General features: G+C 38.8%; 1 protein-coding gene across 2 annotated transcripts in view; it reads left to right on the top strand.

Moving 5' to 3' along the window:
• The first annotated feature begins 495 nt into the window (after positions 1–495).
• Positions 496–21428, top strand: part of STAM2 (signal transducing adaptor molecule 2) — a 33423-nt gene continuing 12490 nt past the window's right edge. The window contains exons 1-7 of one of the 2 annotated variants that reach the window (XM_048869396.2): positions 496–638; positions 6936–7020; positions 9380–9455; positions 9711–9806; positions 17524–17670; positions 19460–19529; positions 20441–20561. In XM_048869396.2, coding sequence (XP_048725353.1) covers positions 599–638; positions 6936–7020; positions 9380–9455; positions 9711–9806; positions 17524–17670; positions 19460–19529; positions 20441–20561 — 635 coding nt within the window. In that variant the 5' untranslated portion in view covers positions 496–598. Of the gene's footprint in view, positions 639–6935; positions 7021–9379; positions 9456–9710; positions 9807–17523; positions 17671–19459; positions 19530–20371; positions 20562–21428 lie in introns of both variants that reach the window. The other variant, XM_048869395.2, reaches the window with a different exon arrangement.

Genomic DNA, 21428 nt, shown 5'->3' with positions numbered 1-21428 from the left:
CCCCGCCCCCTCCAGCACAAGGTGCGGGGAGATAGCTCAGTGGTTTGCGCACTGGTCTGCTAACCCCAGGGGTGTGAGTTCAACCCTTGAGGGGGCCATTTAGGGACCTGGGGCAAAAACTGGGGCTCGGTCCTGCTTTGAGCAGGGGGCTGGACGACGTGACCTCCTGAGGCCCCTTCCAACCCTGGTATTCTAGGACACGTGCCCCGCCCCGTAGTCTCTCGCCCCGCCCCCTCTCTGTTAGGCGGGGACGGTCTCACTCCGCAGCCCGTGCTAGGCCCCTCCCTCTGTGAGGCCCCCGCCCGCGAGCCTGAGCGTGAGGTGGCTCTCTCAGTGCCTGACCCCGCAGTCCCATTCCGCCCCTGCCCCAGACCGGGCAGAAGCAGCTACGCGGTGGCGGTAGCGCCCTCTGCCGCCAAGTCTTTTGTCTCTCTTCGACGCTCGCTGTTCTGGTTCAGGCGCGGCGCAGGCGCAAGGGCGAGCGGCGGGTCCTGGGTGGCGGTGGGCGGAGCAGGAAGCGGTCGCGGGGAGGGGGCACGTCGGGCGCTGCCGCGACTCACCGGAGAGGGGCCTGGCTCGCCGGGGGGAGGCCGCTGAGATGCCGCTGTTCGCCCCCAACCCTTTCGAGCAGGATGTGGGTGGGTGAGCGGGAGTCCGGCCGCTGCGGGGGGAGGGGCAGTGTCTGGGGGGCGGCGGCGGGCTGGGGTCCGGCCCTGGGGGGTGCGCTGGGGAAATGGGGCCGGGCCGTTTTCCTGTTGGGCGTTTGGGAATGGGGTGGGTGTGTCGGGGCGGGCAGGGGGGTGACTCTGAATCCGGGCGCTGCTGCGCCGCTGAGAGCTGAGCGCTGGGGCGTAGTCCGGTGCAGCGGCCGGCGGCGTTCGAACCACAGCAGAGACCAGGCGCCATAGTCCCCAAGAACTGCCCCGAGCCGCCCCCTTTCGCCCCCCACCTACCGGGCACCTCTGGGTTCCAGAGGAGATAGCAAACGTATTGCTTCCGTCGATTCGTGCGTGTACGACCCTTGGCCTGCCGTCCTGGGGGTCCAGAGTTACTGGATTTTAGAAGTTTAACATCGTTAAACTAAGTTGCAGAATTTAAGAAAAAACATGATGTATTTTTCTGACTAAGCTCAGTGAATAACTGGAGTGTGTGTTAGTCTATAAGGCTTGTGATAATCATTGCTTGAAAATTTTTAGGTAATATGCTACCACCTTTTTGACAAGACTCAAAATGGCATGTTATGTTCATGTACATCTGATTTATATATCCAAGCTGTAGGAAGATGTCTAATGTACAACCAACAGTTTAAGAAAAGGTTCCATGACAAGACTGTAATTGGGACACTTTTTTCTTCAGAAAACTTAATGCCATTGCAGACTTTTACAGATAAGATCTGCAGACTATATTGCAAACCACATACAATGTTTTAGCATGCATATAGGAACACTTACTGATTTTATATGTTTTTTTTTCCTGTAGTGCTTTTACTCTAAGAATAAATGTATTTGACTTTGTGATGACTGGTAACTGTTATGACTATTTTCAGAGTAACAGCTGTGTTAGTCTGTATTCGCAAAAAGAAAAGGAGTACTTGTGGCACCTTAGAGACTAACCAATTTATTTGAGCATGAGCTTTCGTGAGCTACAGCTCACTTCATCGGACTATTGTAGCTCCTAGAGAGAGGTTAACCATAGGTGCCTGGCCCCAGTCAGACTTTCTGGGGAAATCACAGTGCGGTGCAGAGGAACTACAAGCCTAAACCCCTAGTCTGGAGGGCGAATGATACTCCTGCACCAGTTATGGCTGGGAACCTGAAACCTTAAGTGGGAGTCCTTGAGGACAATGAGGCAGGGGCTCAAAGGTGCAATTAACCCTGAAAGTGTGACGCAGATCACTAGCAATCTGATATGAAAGCCACAGGAGCTGCTACATATGCGAGTTTGAATGGAGTTAAGTGGTGCATTTGTTTGGCATTTCCATCTCTAAAGAGCTGGGATGAAATCTGGACTCTACTGAAGTATATTGGGCAGATTTTGACCCTGGTTTTAATATCGGCTAGTAAAATGTCTGGTGGAAATGAATTTGGTGGCATCAAATTAATCCTTAGCTGACTTCTGTCCATGTTACAAAATCATTAAATGCAGTCCTGTTTAGATGGAGCTACTGAGGGTATATCTACGCAGGGATAAAAAGTCTGCAGCTGGCCTGTGTCAGCTGATTCTGGCTCACAGGGCTCATGTTTCCCAGCTGAAAAATTGCTGTGCAGATGTTTGGGCTTGGGCTGAAGGCAGAGCTCTGGGACTCTGCAAGGGAAGGAGGGTGTCCCAGAGTTCAGGCTGCAGCCTGATCCCAAATGTCTACACAGCCATTTTTAGTCCTGTGTGCCCGGGCCAGGCAGTATGATCCATCCCTCACTTTACTGAGCATTAAATTTTTACTGTAAACTAATTAGAGGTATATGTAATAGGAACAAAAACAATGAAAAAGTTTACCAATTCAGTATAAAATCCCATTAACATTTAAATTTGTTTTATGTTGGCATTTTAAATAGAGTTCAGCATTCTTGTTTTTTGGTCAGTTGTGGAATATTCTACACTGTGATATTTTAATGAAAACTGCTGCATATGCTCTTATTCTACTATTTAAGCTAGTAGAGTGGAAGAAATGCTAACCAATTTTAAAGACTTGTTTTGTTAACTTCAAAGTGTGCATGTTAAAAGTATTCCCTTCATTCTCCTTTCCTACAAAACCTATTATGAGTTGTTGATTTTGACATACGATTGAGGTGAAGGTATAAACATGCCAAACCAGCTATGCATGAATTCAGTTCATTCTGTTGGAAAGGTCTATTTGCCTGTACGAATGGGGACACTTTTAAATAGTTCTCTGTGGTGTATTTGCATGAGTCAAGGTTTGCAGGACTGGGGACCTCAACTTTTGTCTAGAATACTTGGGAAAAGTGAAGAGCTTGGAATTGCCAAATGGATTAATATTTAAAGTACCATTCTTTAAACACGATCCAACTACTATGTACGTGTTATGTTGTTAAACAAGGACATAAAAGTGGTGGCTTTACAAATAATAGGGCTGAATCCTGCAGTTTCTTTTCGTGCAAAACACTGGTTGATGGATGTGTGAATCTTGCCAGAATAAGGATTTGGCCCTTCAGGGCCCTTTTTAATAATAGATTAGGATGTCAAAAATACTAAAATACCTGCATGTGTATTTTACAATAACATATTACTGCTTTTGTGTTATTTTTATGGCTGTAACCCATATCTATGACTAACTTCCTTTTTAATACGTTTTTTTGGAGGGTGTCCTTTATACTTGTGAAATTTGGATTTTTTTGCTGTTTCTTGGAATACTTTTGAAAAACATACTTACACAGAATTTTACTTTCCCATGAGTATTCTATTTTTCTTTCCTTAGTTCTTAACTCTAGATATGTTTTTGTGAAAGCAGGTTTTCTTTCTTAAAGCAACAGGAGCAGATAAATAAACTCTTATCTATGGAAAGCTTAATCATTTAATATCAGAATTGGTGTGGAAATAATTGGTGTCAGAGGATTAAGGTGATGAATAACTAACTTCAGGAACATGTGAATGTTTTAAAGATCCTGTTTTCATGTATATGTTGAAAGTAAAAGACATGCAGTTTGAAGAATTATTCTAAAATATACTAATATGAAGTGTCAATTGCTCTTTAAGAATAAAGTATTTAAAGCTTTGGAGACATGAGCTGAAAGTACTGTATGGTGAAATAGCTAGTGCAGTAGAAGGAAGTTCTGTTTTGATTAAACGGGTTTTTAAATCCATGATTAAGTATTCAGCAGGGGTGGCGTGTGTGTATAACGTAAAGTAACAACGATCAGTAAAAAGCGGCAAAGAGTCCTGGTGGCACCTTATAGACTAACAGACTTATTGGAGCATAAGCTTTCGTGGATGAATAACCACTTCGTCGGATGCATGTAGTGGAAATTTCCAGAGGCAGGTATAAATATGCAAGCGAGAATCAGGCTAGGGATAACGAGGTTAGTTTAAGCAGGGAGGATGAGGCCCTCTTCTAGCAGTTGAGGTGTGAACACCAAGGGAAACGATCAGTAAATCCCACTTCAACATTGGATAAATTTGTCATCATTCATTTTCTTGAAAAAGTACAACTAACCCTAATAAATTAAATCTGACAAAAAATAGATTGCCAGTGAGCACCAGGAAAAAAATAGAGCTCACCTGATAAAATGTATTTGAGAGCTTTTTAAAACGTATATCAAAATAAAATTACATCTCATGAAGTGAGAAAAATTGTAAATTTTCTCGCAAGAATTTGTTTTGATGTCACAAAAATTTGCTTGTTAGTTTTCAGCTGTACTTCAAGTTTTTAATAAAAAAAAAATGCAATGTGATATGTAGAAGACTTTTCCTTCTCCAGTTGTATTTCATTCTCTTGAGAAACAGCAGCAAAATAAAGTTATAAAATTAGCCATTAGCAAAACTTTAAACTGTCTGATTGTTCTTACTGAAAATATATTAATCGTACAATGGTAATATTTATTTACCATTTGTGAAAAAGATTCATCAGTTAGGTCAAAGCTAATACATTGAAGAGCCTCTTCTTTAAATGTTATCAGTGCTGCACTAACTTTAAGTAAACAAAATAGTTGTAGGAGATATGCTTCTAGTTACTGTTCCTAAGTGTTTGTATTTCATGATCCAAAAGAGTCAGGGACCAGTCTGGAATATAGACTGTTTTATTAGTCCTAAATGTAAAATAAAAAAAGTTTGAAATCTTTCACTTATTTAGATATATGAAATACAAAAAAATGCCATCATTTAAAATTTCATCGTATTGGGGAGCAAATTCACTCTCTGGCATTCATTGTCTTGTACAAACAATTTCTCATTGTATACAAGAACTCTATCTAATTTTAGGTACTAGATAAATGCCCAAGTGCTTAATCTCTGGAGACCTAGAATATAGCCCTTCAATCACAGTGAAGATGAATTTGTTGGTATTAGGCTCTAATCTGCATTACAAAACCGCCACATAATTTGTCATGACTGGTAGTCTCAGCTCAAGGGAAGTCAGGACTGGAATAATAAATGTCCTGAAAGTCTGAAATGTGGTTCTTTGGCAGTGCCATAGGTCTAGCCCCATTGCATTAAATTTAGCTCTCAGTGAATGTTGTTTAGTTCTTTTCTTTCTTGAGTATTCAGTGCTCTCAAATCATAGTGCCAAAACAGCCAAGGAATGAATGTAAAAATTCACAGGCTCAGTTATGTAAATTTTTGAATACTCATTGATTTCCTTCGGAGTTCAAGGAATTGCAGTTTCCAGTTTTATGTAAAGACCTCTCCAGGTGTTTTCTTAGGAGTTGGATATTTCTTAGACTCCAGCCCTGCTGTTCCAGAATAGCAAGTCGAGGTTGTAGTGGCGGTACTGTGGCCAACACCTCTGATTCATATGCCTCCTCCTAGGTTCACCTGTGTGTCAATATAAGAAGATTTCCAGGGTCACTGTTTGTGGTTGCTGCTGCTCTGGCCGCTGTCTGGAGTTCACTCCCTAATTTTTAATCAATCTAACCCAGAAAGTGGTTGCAACTGTCCTCAAACTATTGAGCAGTGAGGCTTGCTATCAGAGAAATAACATAATTACAGGCTTCAAATAATGCTGTAATGGTATTGCAGTCAGCAACCCATGCGGTTTCAGAATAGTTGCCATTACAGTGCACCAATACAGTACTGTATTAGAGACTTAAAGGGATTTGGTGGTTTATCTTATTACAACCTGGTACCACAAAGGTTATGATACTGCCAGGCCTGCTTGTGAAGCATATTTGATGAAACCCAAAGCATGAATCTGATTGCTTTAGCTTTTCTATATTGAATGGAATTAGAATGTTTGTTTTTAAACTGTAACAGTGTAAAAATAAATCTGAAGCCTACACAAAAACTCTTTAACTTGTTACTTGAAAATTATTTGTGTCATTGCTGAATATATTGTTTGTGTGATTAAAATGACATGGTTCGACTTGTGAGTATATTACTAAATGACATTAGGCCTCAGAGGGAGGTGGAGAGGGTGAAACACAATAAAAGGTAGATGTGCAGAAACACTTTGGATGGATCACGGGTTTGTACAAAGAGCAGTTTGTTTATCGCTATGTCTTTTCCTCTTACCAATTCCTGACATTGGTGAACTGTCACTGAAAGTCTCATAGAAGCATGTGTTTTAAGAAGGCATTTGAATAAGGGAGAGGCTAGTTTATGAAAACAGTTTAAAAAAAATGAAAAGGTGGTTAACGACCTTTGTTACACATTTCATAATAACAACCTTGGGGAAAATCTAAATCTGAAGGACTGACTTCAACATGCAATAGCTAAACAAATTATGTAATATAGTATATAGTTCAATGTTTAATGCTGTAAATTATTAAGTACTGTTTTTCACCTTTTGATTCCAATGCATGCTAATCATACTTATTCATCTTGCTTCATAATATAAAGTGTCTTGTGTGTATCACAGGGGTTCTCAAACTAGGGGTCAGGACCACTCGGGGTTGCAAGGTTATTACATGGGGGGTTACGAGCGGTCAGCCTCCACCCCAAATCCTGCTTTGCCTCCAGCATTTTACAATGGTGTTAAATTAAATACACTTTTTAATATATTTATTGGGAGGGGGTCGCATTCAGAGGCTTGCTGTGTGAAAGGGGTCACCATTACAATAGTTTGAGAACTACTGGTATATCATAAAATACTACCTATAAATGCAAACAGGGATTTAAAATTGTTTTAGAAATTAATAAATGTTAGCATTGGTTTAGAAAAGACATTACTCTTTTAATTATTTATATATAAAATGGTTGTTCTGTCATATTCTGAAAGCAGCTAGTTCACCAAATTATAAAGCTAAATTCCATCTTTTTCTTTGTAGAAAAAGCCACAAATGAATACAATACCAGTGAGGACTGGGGTCTTATTATGGATATATGTGACAAAGTTGGAAGTACTCCTAATGGGTAAGATGTGTTTCAGCTTCACAATGTCTTACTCCACATTCACTTAAAAAAACCCCAACACACTGTACACCACCGTTAGAGGAGTGGAGCTTCCTAAAATGTGTATCTGAGTCAACTATGCAGAAAGTAATATGATCAATAAACACTTTCGTAAACAGTGCTAACAATGACCATGGTTGGCTTTAAAGTGCTCCGAGAAGAAGTTTTGAACCTGCTTGAAGTTTCTTCCAACAGGATTTCCAGCAGAGTAATTGGTGTACGTTTGACTCATTCCAATTTTTATGCAGTATTGCACAGTAAACCGAGTTACTCGTGATAAATAATGTAGCATGAAATTTCTGAAGCATCCAGGCCAGGAGGAGAAAGTACAACTAAATTCATTGCAGAAACTTGTCTAAATTGAAAAGTTACCTCTGATGAAAAGTTAGTGTATATGTGTTACAGGGAAGTGTAAGATGGATGGAGGTCAACATGGAAAAGTGGGGTCAATATCAAAATGGAGTTTAATACTTTTAAACACAAGCAGTAATTCAGCCGTCCTATAATAGTCAAATGTGACTGCTGATCTCTGCCTCTAGATTGGCTGACTTTTATCAGTCAAAGGTAACTCGTTTTATAATGTAGTTATCTTTGCATTTGTCTATCAACATAGAAATCTCATCTGTCTGAAATCTTTTTTTTTACCTACTGTTAAAAATAATGCTTAAGTTTAAGATTACTGAACTAAAAATGACAGGAAAACACATTATTTTTCTCTGTATATGTGAGACCACACACCGGTCAGAGTCTCTTGTTTGTGTGAGCTGTTAAAAATAATGAAATTTTAGTTATAAACAAAAATTAAGAGGGTTGGACTAGATGTAACCACTGAAAGCACATAAACTATCTTATGGGGCGGAGAGGTGATTTTTCTATTACCTCCCCTAGAATATAAGGGTGCAACCTCTAACTTGATAAAGGCTCTTCTGTCTTAATGATCTCCCACAACCAAACAAATGTTTTGGGCTTCTTAGCCTTTGAGAAAAACAAGTCAACTTTTTTCCTTAACACTTCTAATATCCATCCTTGTACATTCCAAATTATTTTTGTACAGCTGTTGGGGTAGAATGATTTAAATCTCTTTTGTTAAAAAATACCACTGTTTTTAATCAGGTTGAAGCTGTTTAAAATCTGACTTTAGAATTAGTGCTATTGTAATTGTAGATTAAAATCTATAACAAGCTAAAGTGTGTATGATATGGGTTTTTTAATGCCACTACTGATGACATATCTTATTTGAAGTTTACAAAACTGCTATAGGCAAAAACAAAATACTGAAAATCAAGGCCCTGATACAGGAAACACTTAAACAGGTATGCAATTTATTGAATTACTCTTAAAAGTAACTTCAACAGATGACCTAGGCTTTTAAAGTCAAGCATGTGCCCAAGTGTATGCAACTTTGGGGCTATAATTGTATTTTAACTCTTCTCACTCAGTCGTATAAAATCTTTGTCATTTTTAAAACAAAACTGCTTCAGTGTTGGTAATGAAAAGTTGTTTAGACTTTCAGTACACTAACAAAGTTATTGTGGTCTCTATCTACCACATGTCCAGTTTTTCAAAAATAGATTAAAGTGAGACTTCTCACCCCACTGATTTCAAACTGCAAACCTGATTGAGAAATATAGCCTGATAGGTTCAAAAAGTTGAAATGTTCCTGTTGAAATTCCGTATATCAAAGGTGGCGTTTGTTTACAAATGTAGTATGGGCTCCTTTCTTCTAAATTTTATTTTGTGGTGTTTTCACTGTACGAACATTAATGAAGTTCTGGACTTACTTTTTCAGCATAGATGAGCATTTTAACTGTGAAACTTCTCCGTTGAAAAAAAAAATCCATAAAACCTGAAATCTTTCCAACACTTAAGAAATTAAAAAAAAAGAGTACAGAACAGCTGCTTCAGCAAGTTGACTCTAAAATAGGTAAAAAGAGCAAATAAGATTTAAATTTTAAAAAATCATTGTTTTTATCCACCTAGATCTGTGATTTTTTTTCCCAATATCTAGACAAAACACACTTTTTAAAACATGGCAATTGCTTCTTCGTATAGAGGGTCTTCTTCCTTGTTGTCTATTTCAGGTCCATCTTCTTCAGGTGGTTCTCTCTCTAGCCATGGGTGGTAATTCCCAAGCTGGTACTGTTATGGAAAACTTGAGTTTTGGCTTGGCTAAATTGCTGGCTTTTAAAACTTGTATCATACATTTCATTGGCTGACTTAACTTCCCTGGACGCTAACAACATGGTGACATTTTAATTTGTAATTCACAGTGACTGAACTATACTATACTATCACTGATATTCTCTTAATTCTCTTCTAGAGCAAAAGATTGCCTTAAAGCCATAATGAAAAGAGTAAATCATAAGGTCCCACATGTTGCTTTGCAAGCACTAACGGTAAGTAGACTATACATTATTTTGTGGAACTTTACATCTGTATCTTTATGTACTCAAGCAACCATTACAGCCAAACTCTGTCCATGAATACACATATTTAATGCTAGATGGAGTTGGTGGGAGTTGGCATGCTTATCTAAAGATGGAATTTAGCCCATATTACTCACTTTTTTTTTAACAACAAACACTCGTGTTTTGAACAAATCACTACCAGCTGTCTTCAACTTTTTTTTGCAATTTTATTTCTGTTGTCAGCTGCTAGGAGCCTGTGTGTCAAACTGTGGAAAGATTTTTCACTTAGAAATATGTTCCCGTGATTTTGCAAGTGAAGTACGTGGTATAATAAATAAGGTAAAGTATTATAACTTACTAAATATACTTAATATAATAAGAATGGATGAAATTCTTGACATGGTTTTGCTCTCTCAGTATATTTGTGGTAAAGCTTAGTTTATATGCTATAAATAACATTTTCCAATTCTGATGCGTTTGAAAATACAACTGACTGACGTCTTACTCACCACTGAAATCTGTGAATGCTTTAATTTGTGGGGGGAAAATGCTAAGGAAGTGATTTTTGCAGATATCAAAGGTTGTGACTTAAATAATTTGCAGCTAGTTACTATGGGAATCTTAAAAAAAATTATGGAATGTTGCTAAACTTGGTTCACTTGGTAATGTTGAGGTCTCCCCTACTTGAAGAAACTATCTTTTGCTTGAGTGGGAATAAGTTCATAGGGAAAAATACTAACCTAAAAATGTTTAGATTAACAACAGTAAATGTTTAAGCTTAGTTTGAGAAGTAGAAAGCTGTCATTAGATTTTCTCAGTCTCAAATGGCACACACAATGCTAACAAAAAAGAAACAGGAAAGAGAGATGTAAGCCTATATGGCAAAGTTCAAGAGACTATTCAAGTCAAACAGAAATCCTTCAAAATATGGAAATCTAACTCCAGTGAAGCCATTCAGCAGAAGCTCAAATTATAGCAGGCAGTAGGTAAGAGAGAAACTAAGGGCTAAAAATGGATTTGAAAGAGCAAATAGCTAAATATTTTAAAACAAGAAATCAGGGTGGATTTGATTTAAATCAAATTGATTTAATCATAATTTAAATCACTAGTCAGAAAGATTCGATTCAATCATGGATTTCTACATAAAAGTGCATTTTTGTGGTTGTTATAACCTTAATACATATTCTTCACAACTCAAAGATAAATGTAGGTTTCATTTTTAGAAGGTACACACTATACATTTTTAAAGTGATTTATTTTGAAAACTTTTCAGATTAGCTTTACAGCTATATCAGAAAATGATAATTGTTTGGTTATTTCATTTACCAAAGGTAATTGGAGCAGATAGTTCACCTCCCAGTGACTTCATAAATATCTCCAGTTCAACAGGTTAATCATTAATATTTTGGAGGATTTTCTTGCCATGCTGTATTAGGAGGAGAACATCACCAGACAGACATTTAAATTGTTTTATTTAACTAAAACAACAACGTTGTGTGTTCTGGATTTTTTGCTTCAATAGTAAACACATAATATTTTAACAAAACAAGCATATGAATTTTTGAATTTAGTTAAACATTCAAGTTTTTAAAAATCAGGTTTGTTTTTAACTAAAATAGTTAAATGAAATATTTTTTTAAAAAAAAACCCCAAAATTAAATTGACTATGTCAGCCATGTCAACACAAGAAACTTAAAATATTGGTTTCTGCAGCTAACTCAGTCGTCTTCACCTTCATTTTCCTGTTTGTTCATAATCTGGAAAAGAAAAACAAGCTTTCCTGCTTTATCAGGTCCCAAACGATTTCTCAATTTGGAATGAATTAGTCCAAAGGAAGAAAATATTCTTTCTACACCGGAGAAGAAGCTACTGCTGTTAAAAGTGAGATTATCACTTCAACAGTCTGTGAATCCAAGTGCTTAAGTGACTTCCTCCAGTTCACTGGTGTGACTTTCTTTAAAACATCATTCGCAAACATATTTCTTGAATGGTTCACCCTTAACTCTGAAGTTTATTATAGTTGGCATTATAGAGGGATGATTGCTGGATGTCCATGTCATAGCCAACTCCTCTTCTTCAGCAGTTAAGGTTTGACCCTGGTACTGAGTATTGAGAATATATGCAAGAAAATGAGCTGGAGATAGTGCTTGTCCCATTCTTTTTTTTTTTTTTTTTTTTTTTATGCTTGTAATTTAACTCAGTCATTGCATATTTCTCTTTAAGATCTCACTCAGCTCCTCCCAGATTTCAACAGCGTCAGCAATAAAGCAGCTGTTTCCGTGCATTTTGTTCAAGGCTATAGAAATAGGCTTCAGGGTACTCAGCATGTGTTCAACATTTCTCTTAAGCCCAATGTTGAGAACTTTGGCTGTGACAGTGCCATCTATTTTTTCATGATTTTGTTCACAAATTGTCATCAGATTAGGCCAATTCTTGATATAGTGCTCAAAACAGTCCACTACTGAGTTCCATCGCACGTCTTGTGGGAGAGTTAGCTTGGTTCCTCCCACTTTTTTCAGAGCGGCTGCTGCAAAGTGGTTGTTACAGAAATATTTTGCAGTTTCAACAATATTAGACTTTATTTCTGGAACACTGAACTCTTTGGCTAGGAGTTGCATCAAATGATCACTGCAACCGTATGTTATTAGCTTGGGACTCTCTTCTAAATAATTTCTTCTCATCTTGGATACAGTTGTAGCATTGTCTGTGCCCAAGCCGTGTACTAGACATTTGAATTTTTTTTCACAGTTTGTTATAACTTTTACTGCTACTTCTTGTAAGTATTCTGCTGTGTGTGTATTTCCTGATGTATCAATTGTTTCTGTAAAGAAGACATTCCCATCTTCTGTTGTCACACAGGCACGTACAACAGGATCATTGTGGACATTGCTCCACCCATCAAGACTCAGGTTAACAATTTCACCCTCTAGACCTTTTGCACACTGCTCAATTTCTCTTTCATGCACTTTATCCAGCAATTTGCCTGGAACATCTGCTCTGTTGGGTGGACTGTATCCTTGTCTTAATGACTGAACCATGTTAATGATGTATGGGTTCTCAATCATACGGAAAGGAGAGTTTGTTGCATAAACAAACCAGGCAGTTTTTTCATCAATTACCTCTTTTTGTAATCTGCTGGTTCTTACCACAAACTTATCTATGGTTGTTTCTGGATGATGGAGATTTTTTTCTTTTTGCTACAGGTGATATACTGTGGCTGTGTGACAAATATGATGTGACTGAAACACTGTCCTTGGCAGATAACTCTGAAACTATAGAAAATGATGGTGATCTTGAAGGTGGATAGTCTTCATAATCCTGTATGTTGAGGATGGATTCTCCTGAACAAAATAAGTCAATGCAGTTATTTAATTATTATTACCGTACTGCTCATTTAGTATTACTCATTGCATTCACTGACACTCAGTACTACTTTAAAGGTGAAACTGTAAAAGGAAGACCTGCCCATTTCAGCTATTTATTTTTTTATCACAACTGCATCTAAAATGATAGTACAATAGAGTAACAGCTATATTTTTTTGCTCAAACATGAGAATTCAAGAATAGTCCAGAAGGAAGACCAGCAGTCCTTAAGAAAGAAGTATTAAATAAAAACGTTTACCAACCTGAAGATCCTGCATGTTCAGACATGTTCCTTTCATCATCTTCAAGGCAGCTTCCTCCTGAGTAGGAACACTTCTCATGATGATGTTTCATTCGGGCAACCAGGCCTTGCATTTCTTTGTTGCACTGTTTGCATTTTGCACACATGCCTGTCTTACCCACAAGTAGAGGAACTTCATTCAAATATTCCCAAACTGGGTCTCTTTTACAGCCTGCTGCCATTATAGGGTTTTCCCTTCTAGTGAGAGAATGGTATGGTAGATCTCAAATCAATGAAGGCTACCCTCAGAAAGACCTCAAGACTTCTGGAATATGCTACTCAAACAGTTTCACTTTTGTTTCTACTGCCTGTCCCTCCCTTCTCACATTTACCTCCAGACTTCTTCTCCTTGTCCAGATCTATTCTGCCCCCAACAATCTTCTGTTCATTGAGCTTTTTGAAACTTTGCACTTTTTAGAGGGAAGGGATTGACTCTGTGTACACAAATTTGCAGAGGGACAATAGGGTTGAGGTGTGTTGTTCTCACCTCTATATATTATTTAAAAACATTTTTGCTGTTAACAAGCATGTTATCTCTGGAGACACAAATCCACAGTTTGAGAACTGCAAAACTAAGCGTCTCTGATGGTATCTTCTAGACTGAGCACTGAGTCCCATTGGGTAGATAGAAAAATTAACCTAAATGATCTATACAGAAGCCCCTGGAACCCCATAAGATCCATGAAGTATTGGAACTCATTTACAAAACTTTTCTTAAACATTACATGATTATATTGTCTCATACTATAGATTTAGAATTTATAATCCCTATTCCATGATGGTATCTTTGAGCTATAATGTATCTTAATTAAAACTAGATTGGATTTTTTTGATAAAATGCTTTTTGAGGAAAAAACCTATTTAAATTTAAAAAAAATCCCTTTCTTTTTTTTAAATAAAAAAAAAATCCTATTTTTATCCACCCTGAAAGAAATTCTAATATGTCAGAATCAGGAAGCCTGGTAAAATAATTGGTGGATCACCAGGCGTTAAAAGGAGTAATTACGAAAGCTAAGGATTTTGCTGAGGAGCTAAATGACTCAGTCTTCACCACATGGGCTGTTGGAAAGTTTCCTAACCCCAGATCTGCTTAGTATTTTTTTTAAATGTGAGGGACTATCAGAAATTGAGGCGTTAGAAGAGATACTGGAACAAACTGATAATTTAAAAAGCAATAAGTAACAGGACCCAGATGGTACCTCCATGAGTTCTGAAGAAGCCCAAGAATGAAAATGATTGAGTTGCTAACAACAGTATGCAATCTTATTAAAAAAGAGCAGCGGAAACAGAGGATTGGAGGATAGCAAATGTTTAACCCCTATTTAAAAAAAGGCTCTGTGGGTGACTGAGATATTAAATACTAGAGTGCCATATAATCTGTACCTGGTAAACTGGTTGACATGACAATTAAAAATAGAATAATAAAACACCTGGAGGATCATGATATCATAGGACCTAATCAGCATGGTTCCTGCAAAGGGAAATTGTCTCTCATTAATTTGGTAGAAGTCTTTCATAGTTCATAATTATGGGGCGAGGGGTTGAGTGAACATCATTGAAAATGACTAGGGACATGGGAAAACTCTACTGTGAAAAGAGATTGGGATTGTTCTTTTTAGAAGGGAGGGACATAAGTATATAAAATAATGAATGGCATAAAGAAGGGAGGTTGGGATATTCTGTTCATCCTGTCTCATAACATGAGAACAAAGGGACAGTCAATGAAATTACTTTTTACACAGCATGATTAGACTGAAATTATGCCACAGGTTATTGCAGTGAGGCCAAAAATTTAGCAAGACCAAAAAGGAGTTTGGAAATTTATATGGGTAACAAGAATATCCAGAGTTTTTAGTGCTAACAGTTTGTTGAAAGGGATGTTAAACTTTATGCTTCAGAATTTAAGCCGATCGCAGTTGGGGATTAGGGGAACAGGAGGGCAGATTATCTCACATCTGCTCTCCCCCCACCCCGCCCCCCCAGTTAATCTGACACATGTTGTACTGGACACTGCTGGAGACAGAATACTGGATTAGATGGATCCAGTTTGGCAATTCCTGTGTTTGCTGCCCTTACTCAGGAAGAGGTATTGGTTATGAGGCATAAAAGAGAAAAGTTTTATGGTGAATTATGCAATGGGAGGTCTTCAGCCCATGACTACCAACTCTTTGACCTTTTTCTTTTATTTTTGGATTTCATTTTCATTTCTTGCTCCCCAGGATGCTTTGGGGAAAGAGAGAGTAACTTCAAACCACCATCAGATTCCATCATCACCCATCATCTGGATGTTTAGTGCAAACTGGTCTTCCATATCATATTAGAATGACCTCTGCTGTTTATTCCTTCTGACAAAATTTCTGATGGTTTACCCTTTTGGAAGGAACAAAAGGAGGAATAAGTATCAAAGTCTGCACTCTCCTCTTGTTGCCGAGATAATCTGTCCTTCATATTCTGTTAAAACAGCACTTGTAGTTGAGAAGTGTTCCCTCTAATCCTATTGAAAAACTGGGTCTACCTAGGGATATTGTTCACCATGTGATTGGGAAAGTCCCCATTCTCCTCCACTGTCTTTTCATCCCTTCAGAAGAAAAGGTCGTAAGAATGAAAAAGAGCATCGAAGACTTGCACCTTTTCCTGGCAAATGGTAGTCTTCTTCCTTAAGAAAACTATCCTAGGGCTGCTTTTCACTGTAAATATGCTCATGCTGGTTGCTGAACATCTTAAAGAGGTTTCTCTGGAGTAACAAGTGACTTCATTACAGCAGATAAACTCAGTCTTAATCCTCAAACATCTATGTTTTAATCTTGTGATAAGATTGTTATTAAGCTATATTTATAGTGTATTCTGGAGCATTCTCTTTAGTAGTGTTGTAGGGGAGAGAGATACTATCTGATGATGACTTGCTTTTTGCACGTGGCTTGCAAACTCAGGTCCAGGTCCTTGGCTGGTGTAAATTGGCATATCTTCATTATGGGTAATGGAACTATGCTGATTTACAGCATCTGAGGATCTTGGCTGTCTTGTGAGAGAGGCTGATGGGCTTTAGAACTGATCCCCTTACTATGTGAAGATCCTTTAAGAATAAAACCATTGGAACACTGTTAGATAAAGTGAATAATTTTTCCAAGGTTAAAGCAAATTCCACTAACTAATCTGAGGTTTTTGGCATGTTAGACATACTCTCAATTACACCTGCGGCTGGCCTGTGCCAGCTGACTCGGGCTGAGGGTGTGTTTAAGTGCGGTGTAGATATTTGGGCTCAGGCTGCCTGAGCTCTGGGACCCTCTCACTTCACAGGGTCTTAGAGCCCGAATGTCTGCACCACAATTAAACAGCCCGTTAGGGTGTGTCTGCACAGCAATATAAGCCTAGGGAAGTGGAACTGGAGTCAGGGGACCTGTGTCGGGAACTCTGGGCTTGAGCCTCTACACTGCATTTCTAACCCTAGGTCAAGGATTTTCTGACCCGTGCTTGAACCTAGGGTTGTGGTGTCCACGCTGTCCAGACCTGAGTCAAAGTAACCCTACCCCAGAGTGTCTAGTGCCCCTCCCTCTCCCCTGGTGCTGACACTCTCGACCAACAGATGTGTTGCACTGTGGGAAAACTACTGCACACACTGTTTCCTGACTGTAATTGTGCTATCGGTGGGACTCAGACGCCCAAAAGGAGAACATGAGTACATTCGCGCTCTTGGTGGGTGTCTCAGTAGAGTCACTACAGTTTGAGAAGGCTTTATACTGAACTACCATCTAATCTGAGAATTGGGCTCTCCACCTCGAGGCTGAGTCACGCTGGCAGGAAAATGCCCATGTGCACCTGTTCTGAGGATAATTAGGACATCCATCTCCAGGGCTGTCACACTGTTAAAACGAAACTTTGCAATTCTTTTAAAAAGGGGACATTCAATGAAGGTGTTTTTATATGTTTGGGGTTTTTTGTCATAAAACATGGGTTGCGGAGGAAAAACATACATGTGTGTCGTCGTTGTCTCTCACACCCCCACCCCCACCCACAATCCCCGGGCCTGGCTGTGGAGCAGTGAAGTTTATCCCCAGGGCTTTTGTGCAGCGTGCTCCAGCAACCCCCAGGGATCCCTGTTCCCGCTTCACCCTGGGAGGCAGGGATAAGGGATCCACAGGAGGTTGTGGGAAAATTTTGGGGCTGGCTGCCACTCACTGTCCTCATAGTGTACTCTGCCTGGGCATGTAAGATATAATGCACTATTTAAGACATGCCGGCAACATATACAATCATAACTTTATGTGAGTGTTTGTTGTTGAATCTCCTTTTACGTTACAGGGTTTTGAATTATTGGCATACAGTGATTTCTGCTCTTTTTATGTCTGTAAACATCCCTCTCTACACAGTTGTTATTTAACTTTGTCTTTATAGGCTCATCCTAAAGTATGTGAAAAGCTAAAAGCTTTAATGATGGAGTGGTCAGAAGAATTTCAAAAGGACCCTCAATTTAGCTTAATATCTGCAACTATTAAATCTCTTAAAGAAGAGGGAGTAACTTTTCCTACAGCTGGATCTCAGGTAATGACAGATATAATTCTGATCTGACACATGCCAAAAGACTTTTTTCATATTATATTTCTAATGATGTGCTTGTGTCTTGAATATGGGGGTAAGAGACTGATAATCTATTGAAGTGACATCTTTCTGTTGCTGTTTAAAAGAGCAGGTTATAAAACCAGAGGTGGCTTCATGTCCCCATTTAGGAGTGACCTTCTCCCTTCCAGAACCAGGCACACATCTGTTCATTTTCCTCTTTTACTACTTTCCCGCCTTCAGAATGTATGAGTGGATGACTAAGTTGTGCTGCATGCTGCCACTGTGGAAACTGGAGTGGCATCTGATGCCTGACCATCCCAGACTTAGTCAAAACTTTTCTGAGCTGTCCAGTAGCTTGAATTTAAATGCCTTGCATGTTGTGAGTCCTCCCTCCTGTGCACTTTCTAGGTGTTTCTGTAGCACTAATGGTGACTGTTTGAACATCTCACACATTAACTTATTTATCCTCACTATGCCCCATGAAATGAATATTGTTGTCCCTGTGGTCCAGATGGGGAGCTGAGGTACAGAGAGATCAAGTGATCTTCCAGATGCGTTTAATCTGTTGCAGAGCTGGAAACAGATCTCTTAAGTCCCTGTCCTATTTCTTAACCACACAACCATCCATCCATTCAGGAATTGCCCTTCCTCTGGGTGATGGGGGCTACCCCTCTATCCTGGTATGGCTAGTTCTCTGTATAGTAGGTGTATGGTACATTCCAGAATTTGGCTAGAATAATCACAAACAAAGAAGACAGAGAAAGTATTGTGTGCTGCATAAAATAGTTCCATGAACTTTGAATCTTGCCCTACTTAACATTGAGAGAGGTGCTTTTTGTCTGCTAACCAACTGGGACTTGTCAAAACAAAAGTAAGAGACTGGACTTGGAGGTAAACGCATATGTTGTAAATGACAGATATGGCAAAGATTAGAATTCATGGATGGAGAGTTCTTTGACCAGGCTTGCACTGCTGAACTACTGACGAGTTACACTTCATTGTCTCTCTTGTGGATAAAATTTTATGTTTGTGTCTTGACAGGCTGAATGTTTTCAGCTACATTACCTCATGCATTGCCCTACAGACAAGTGAGATTGAAGGATTTATTGCTCGTTAACATTTGTTCTTGCAAAAAATGTTTGTTTAGGACTCATGAGAAACCGTATCATTGCTGGGGCCTTACACTGAGTCTACTGTTGCTGGGCCTCAAGGCGCCTTCTCTGCTAGGGTTTATGAAAGCTTCAAGGAGAATCCCACCCTGTTGTATATGCTCCTTGCTTTTTTCCTGTTAATCTCTTTAAGGTAGCAGACAACCAGTTTTACTTCCTTTCACCCTACACGGAATACTCGTAGGGGTGGAGGGTGGCTCTTCATCATCACAGCAAAAAGGTCTTTCTCCTTTCTGTAAAGCCTAACCTAGGTGCTGTTTAGTGTGACTTCCTCTGCTGTTGCTGTGCTTACATGGAATTGCATTGCAACAGTGGGGAGTATGAGAGGCTGGGGGCACACTGTCCTGCAGAGAGGCGTGGAAATAATAGTAATAAATGGTCTCCTTGTGTCTACAACAAACAAACAACTGAAGCCATGGGGAGTAAATTTAAAAAAAAAAGAGGGGGTGGGGGGTGAGGGATCTCCACTTAGTGATGAAATGATGGCGTGGTACGTATGTAATACTGTTACATATACATTCTTTTTTTAAAAAAACACTAACTGTAGAGCTTTCTTTTTTGCTTGAAACATAGCTGGATTCATGTTGCCAATTCATTTGCAGACTCTCACAAGTGCTGCCAAGAATGGTGCATCATCAAGCAAAACCAAAGAAGATGAAGATATAGCTAAAGGTAAATTATTAGTCACAGCCTTTGGTTAGAAATGTAACACTTATAAGTGTTCTATACTTGTGCTCTGAAACACATTTTGTTAACGTGCATACATTTTCCACTAAAAAAGAAAACTGTACCCAGAGAAAACTGTTCCACAGAATGGAAAGTGATAAGGGTGTGGGAGGTCAGGAGAGAATAATATGCTATTTTTAAAAAAGCTTTGGAGGAGGTGGTGTATAAGAGGTATTACACCCATATGCAGTCCACTGGCATGGGCCTTGGAGGCACTGCTTGTACTGCAGCTGTTCCTCCTCTTTATAGAGCTCTTGATCTCCTCTTCCCTTCTGCCCCATCCCATCTCTTCCTCACCGCCCCATCTGTCCACTCTGAAAGATGGAGGTTTTAGAATGGTTTTTATTCTTTATGCTCTCATGTTGAGTACAGATATCCTTACTCACACGACACAGCAAAGAATTAGTATACAGGATTTCTGGTACTATCAGTAACATCACTGTGTTAGCATGAAAGCTGTGTCTTATAGTGAACTTGAAATTCCTATTGTAATTAACATGTTTGCTTTTATAATCTATTTCAGAACTTGTTCATGGCTAGTTTCTTCTGAACTTTCAAATTGTAGGGCTAAGTAAACTTATTGAAGTTTAGACAGGTTAAAAGTTTAAGAATAAGAAATTTGAATTCAAAATACCTTTAATCAGAAGAACAGATATATATCATGTTCTTCATTTTTAAAATATATTCTATGAAGTTGGTCTTTCACTTTTCTCGTTTCAGAAACTAAAATTATTTATACATAAATAATAAAGTATACAGACTTACTTTTTTTATTTTCCAAACTGTAGCTATTGAATTATCTCTGCAAGAGCAGAAACAGCAGCAAACGGAAACTAAATCCTTATACCCATCTGCAGAAATTCAGCAGAACAATCAGAAGGTCTTAAGGAAGGTGCGAGCCCTGTATGACTTTGAAGCTGTTGAGGACAATGAGCTCACCTTTAAAAGTGGAGAAATTATCATCGTTTTGGATGACAGGTACAGTGTGTTTAGATGAAGGTGTATTTTATTATTGAAACATGATGTTGGCTGTGATCATTTAAGTTGGTTCTTTATGAGCTGTGTCCTGCGTGTTTTCTTTTTCTTTCTACGACTCCTTATATTGCCCTCTTTTACACCATCTATTACACTTGGAACAGCTTCCAATTAATAATTTCTAAGCATCTCTTATTTTTCTTTCAATTACTTTTAGCTAGCCTGTGCATAGATCTTCTGTGAAGTCAACAGAGCCCTTTATTGACGTCCACATTTCATTTGTCTTCAGTTTAGATCGGTACTATTTGTGTCTTTAGTCTGAGTACTGTGAGGCAAGGATTTTTGCTTTTGACCCTGACATAAAGCACTCTGTACATCCAGTAATGATGTATAATAAATTCAAGCTCCATCTAGAAATGATAAAAGCCCTGGCTACTGACTGTGTCCACATTTGTTCAGGTACAAAATGATTAGGACCATGTTTAACAGTTATGTTGTCCTTTAAATCATCAAAGTGCTCTACAGACTAATTATAGATGTAGTCTTAATGGGACAGTCATAGACTTCTTTAATTATGAATTTTACTCTTCACTGTTGCTGCTGCCACCACCAGCTGCCCTGACTTCAGCTGGAAAATAAAACTTAATTCTCTGCCAGCATTGTCCTTATTTAGCAAACAGTGACTTACTGTTCCTCCTTTTTCTGCTAGTAGGCATTAGAGCAGAAACTGTAGCTCTGCCTTTGTTTTTCCCAATTTGTGTAATATGTGTACAATTTTTAGGTTAAGTTAGTGGGATGCAGTCAACTCAAAATTTAGTTAATTTGTGACAAGTTAAAAGAAGCTTCAGGCACTACCTTTCCCCCTGAATG

This window comes from Caretta caretta, chromosome 11 (assembly GCF_965140235.1).
Source record: "Caretta caretta isolate rCarCar2 chromosome 11, rCarCar1.hap1, whole genome shotgun sequence".
NCBI lineage: Eukaryota > Metazoa > Chordata > Testudines > Cheloniidae > Caretta > Caretta caretta.
This window is presented reverse-complemented; position numbering and strand designations above follow the sequence as displayed.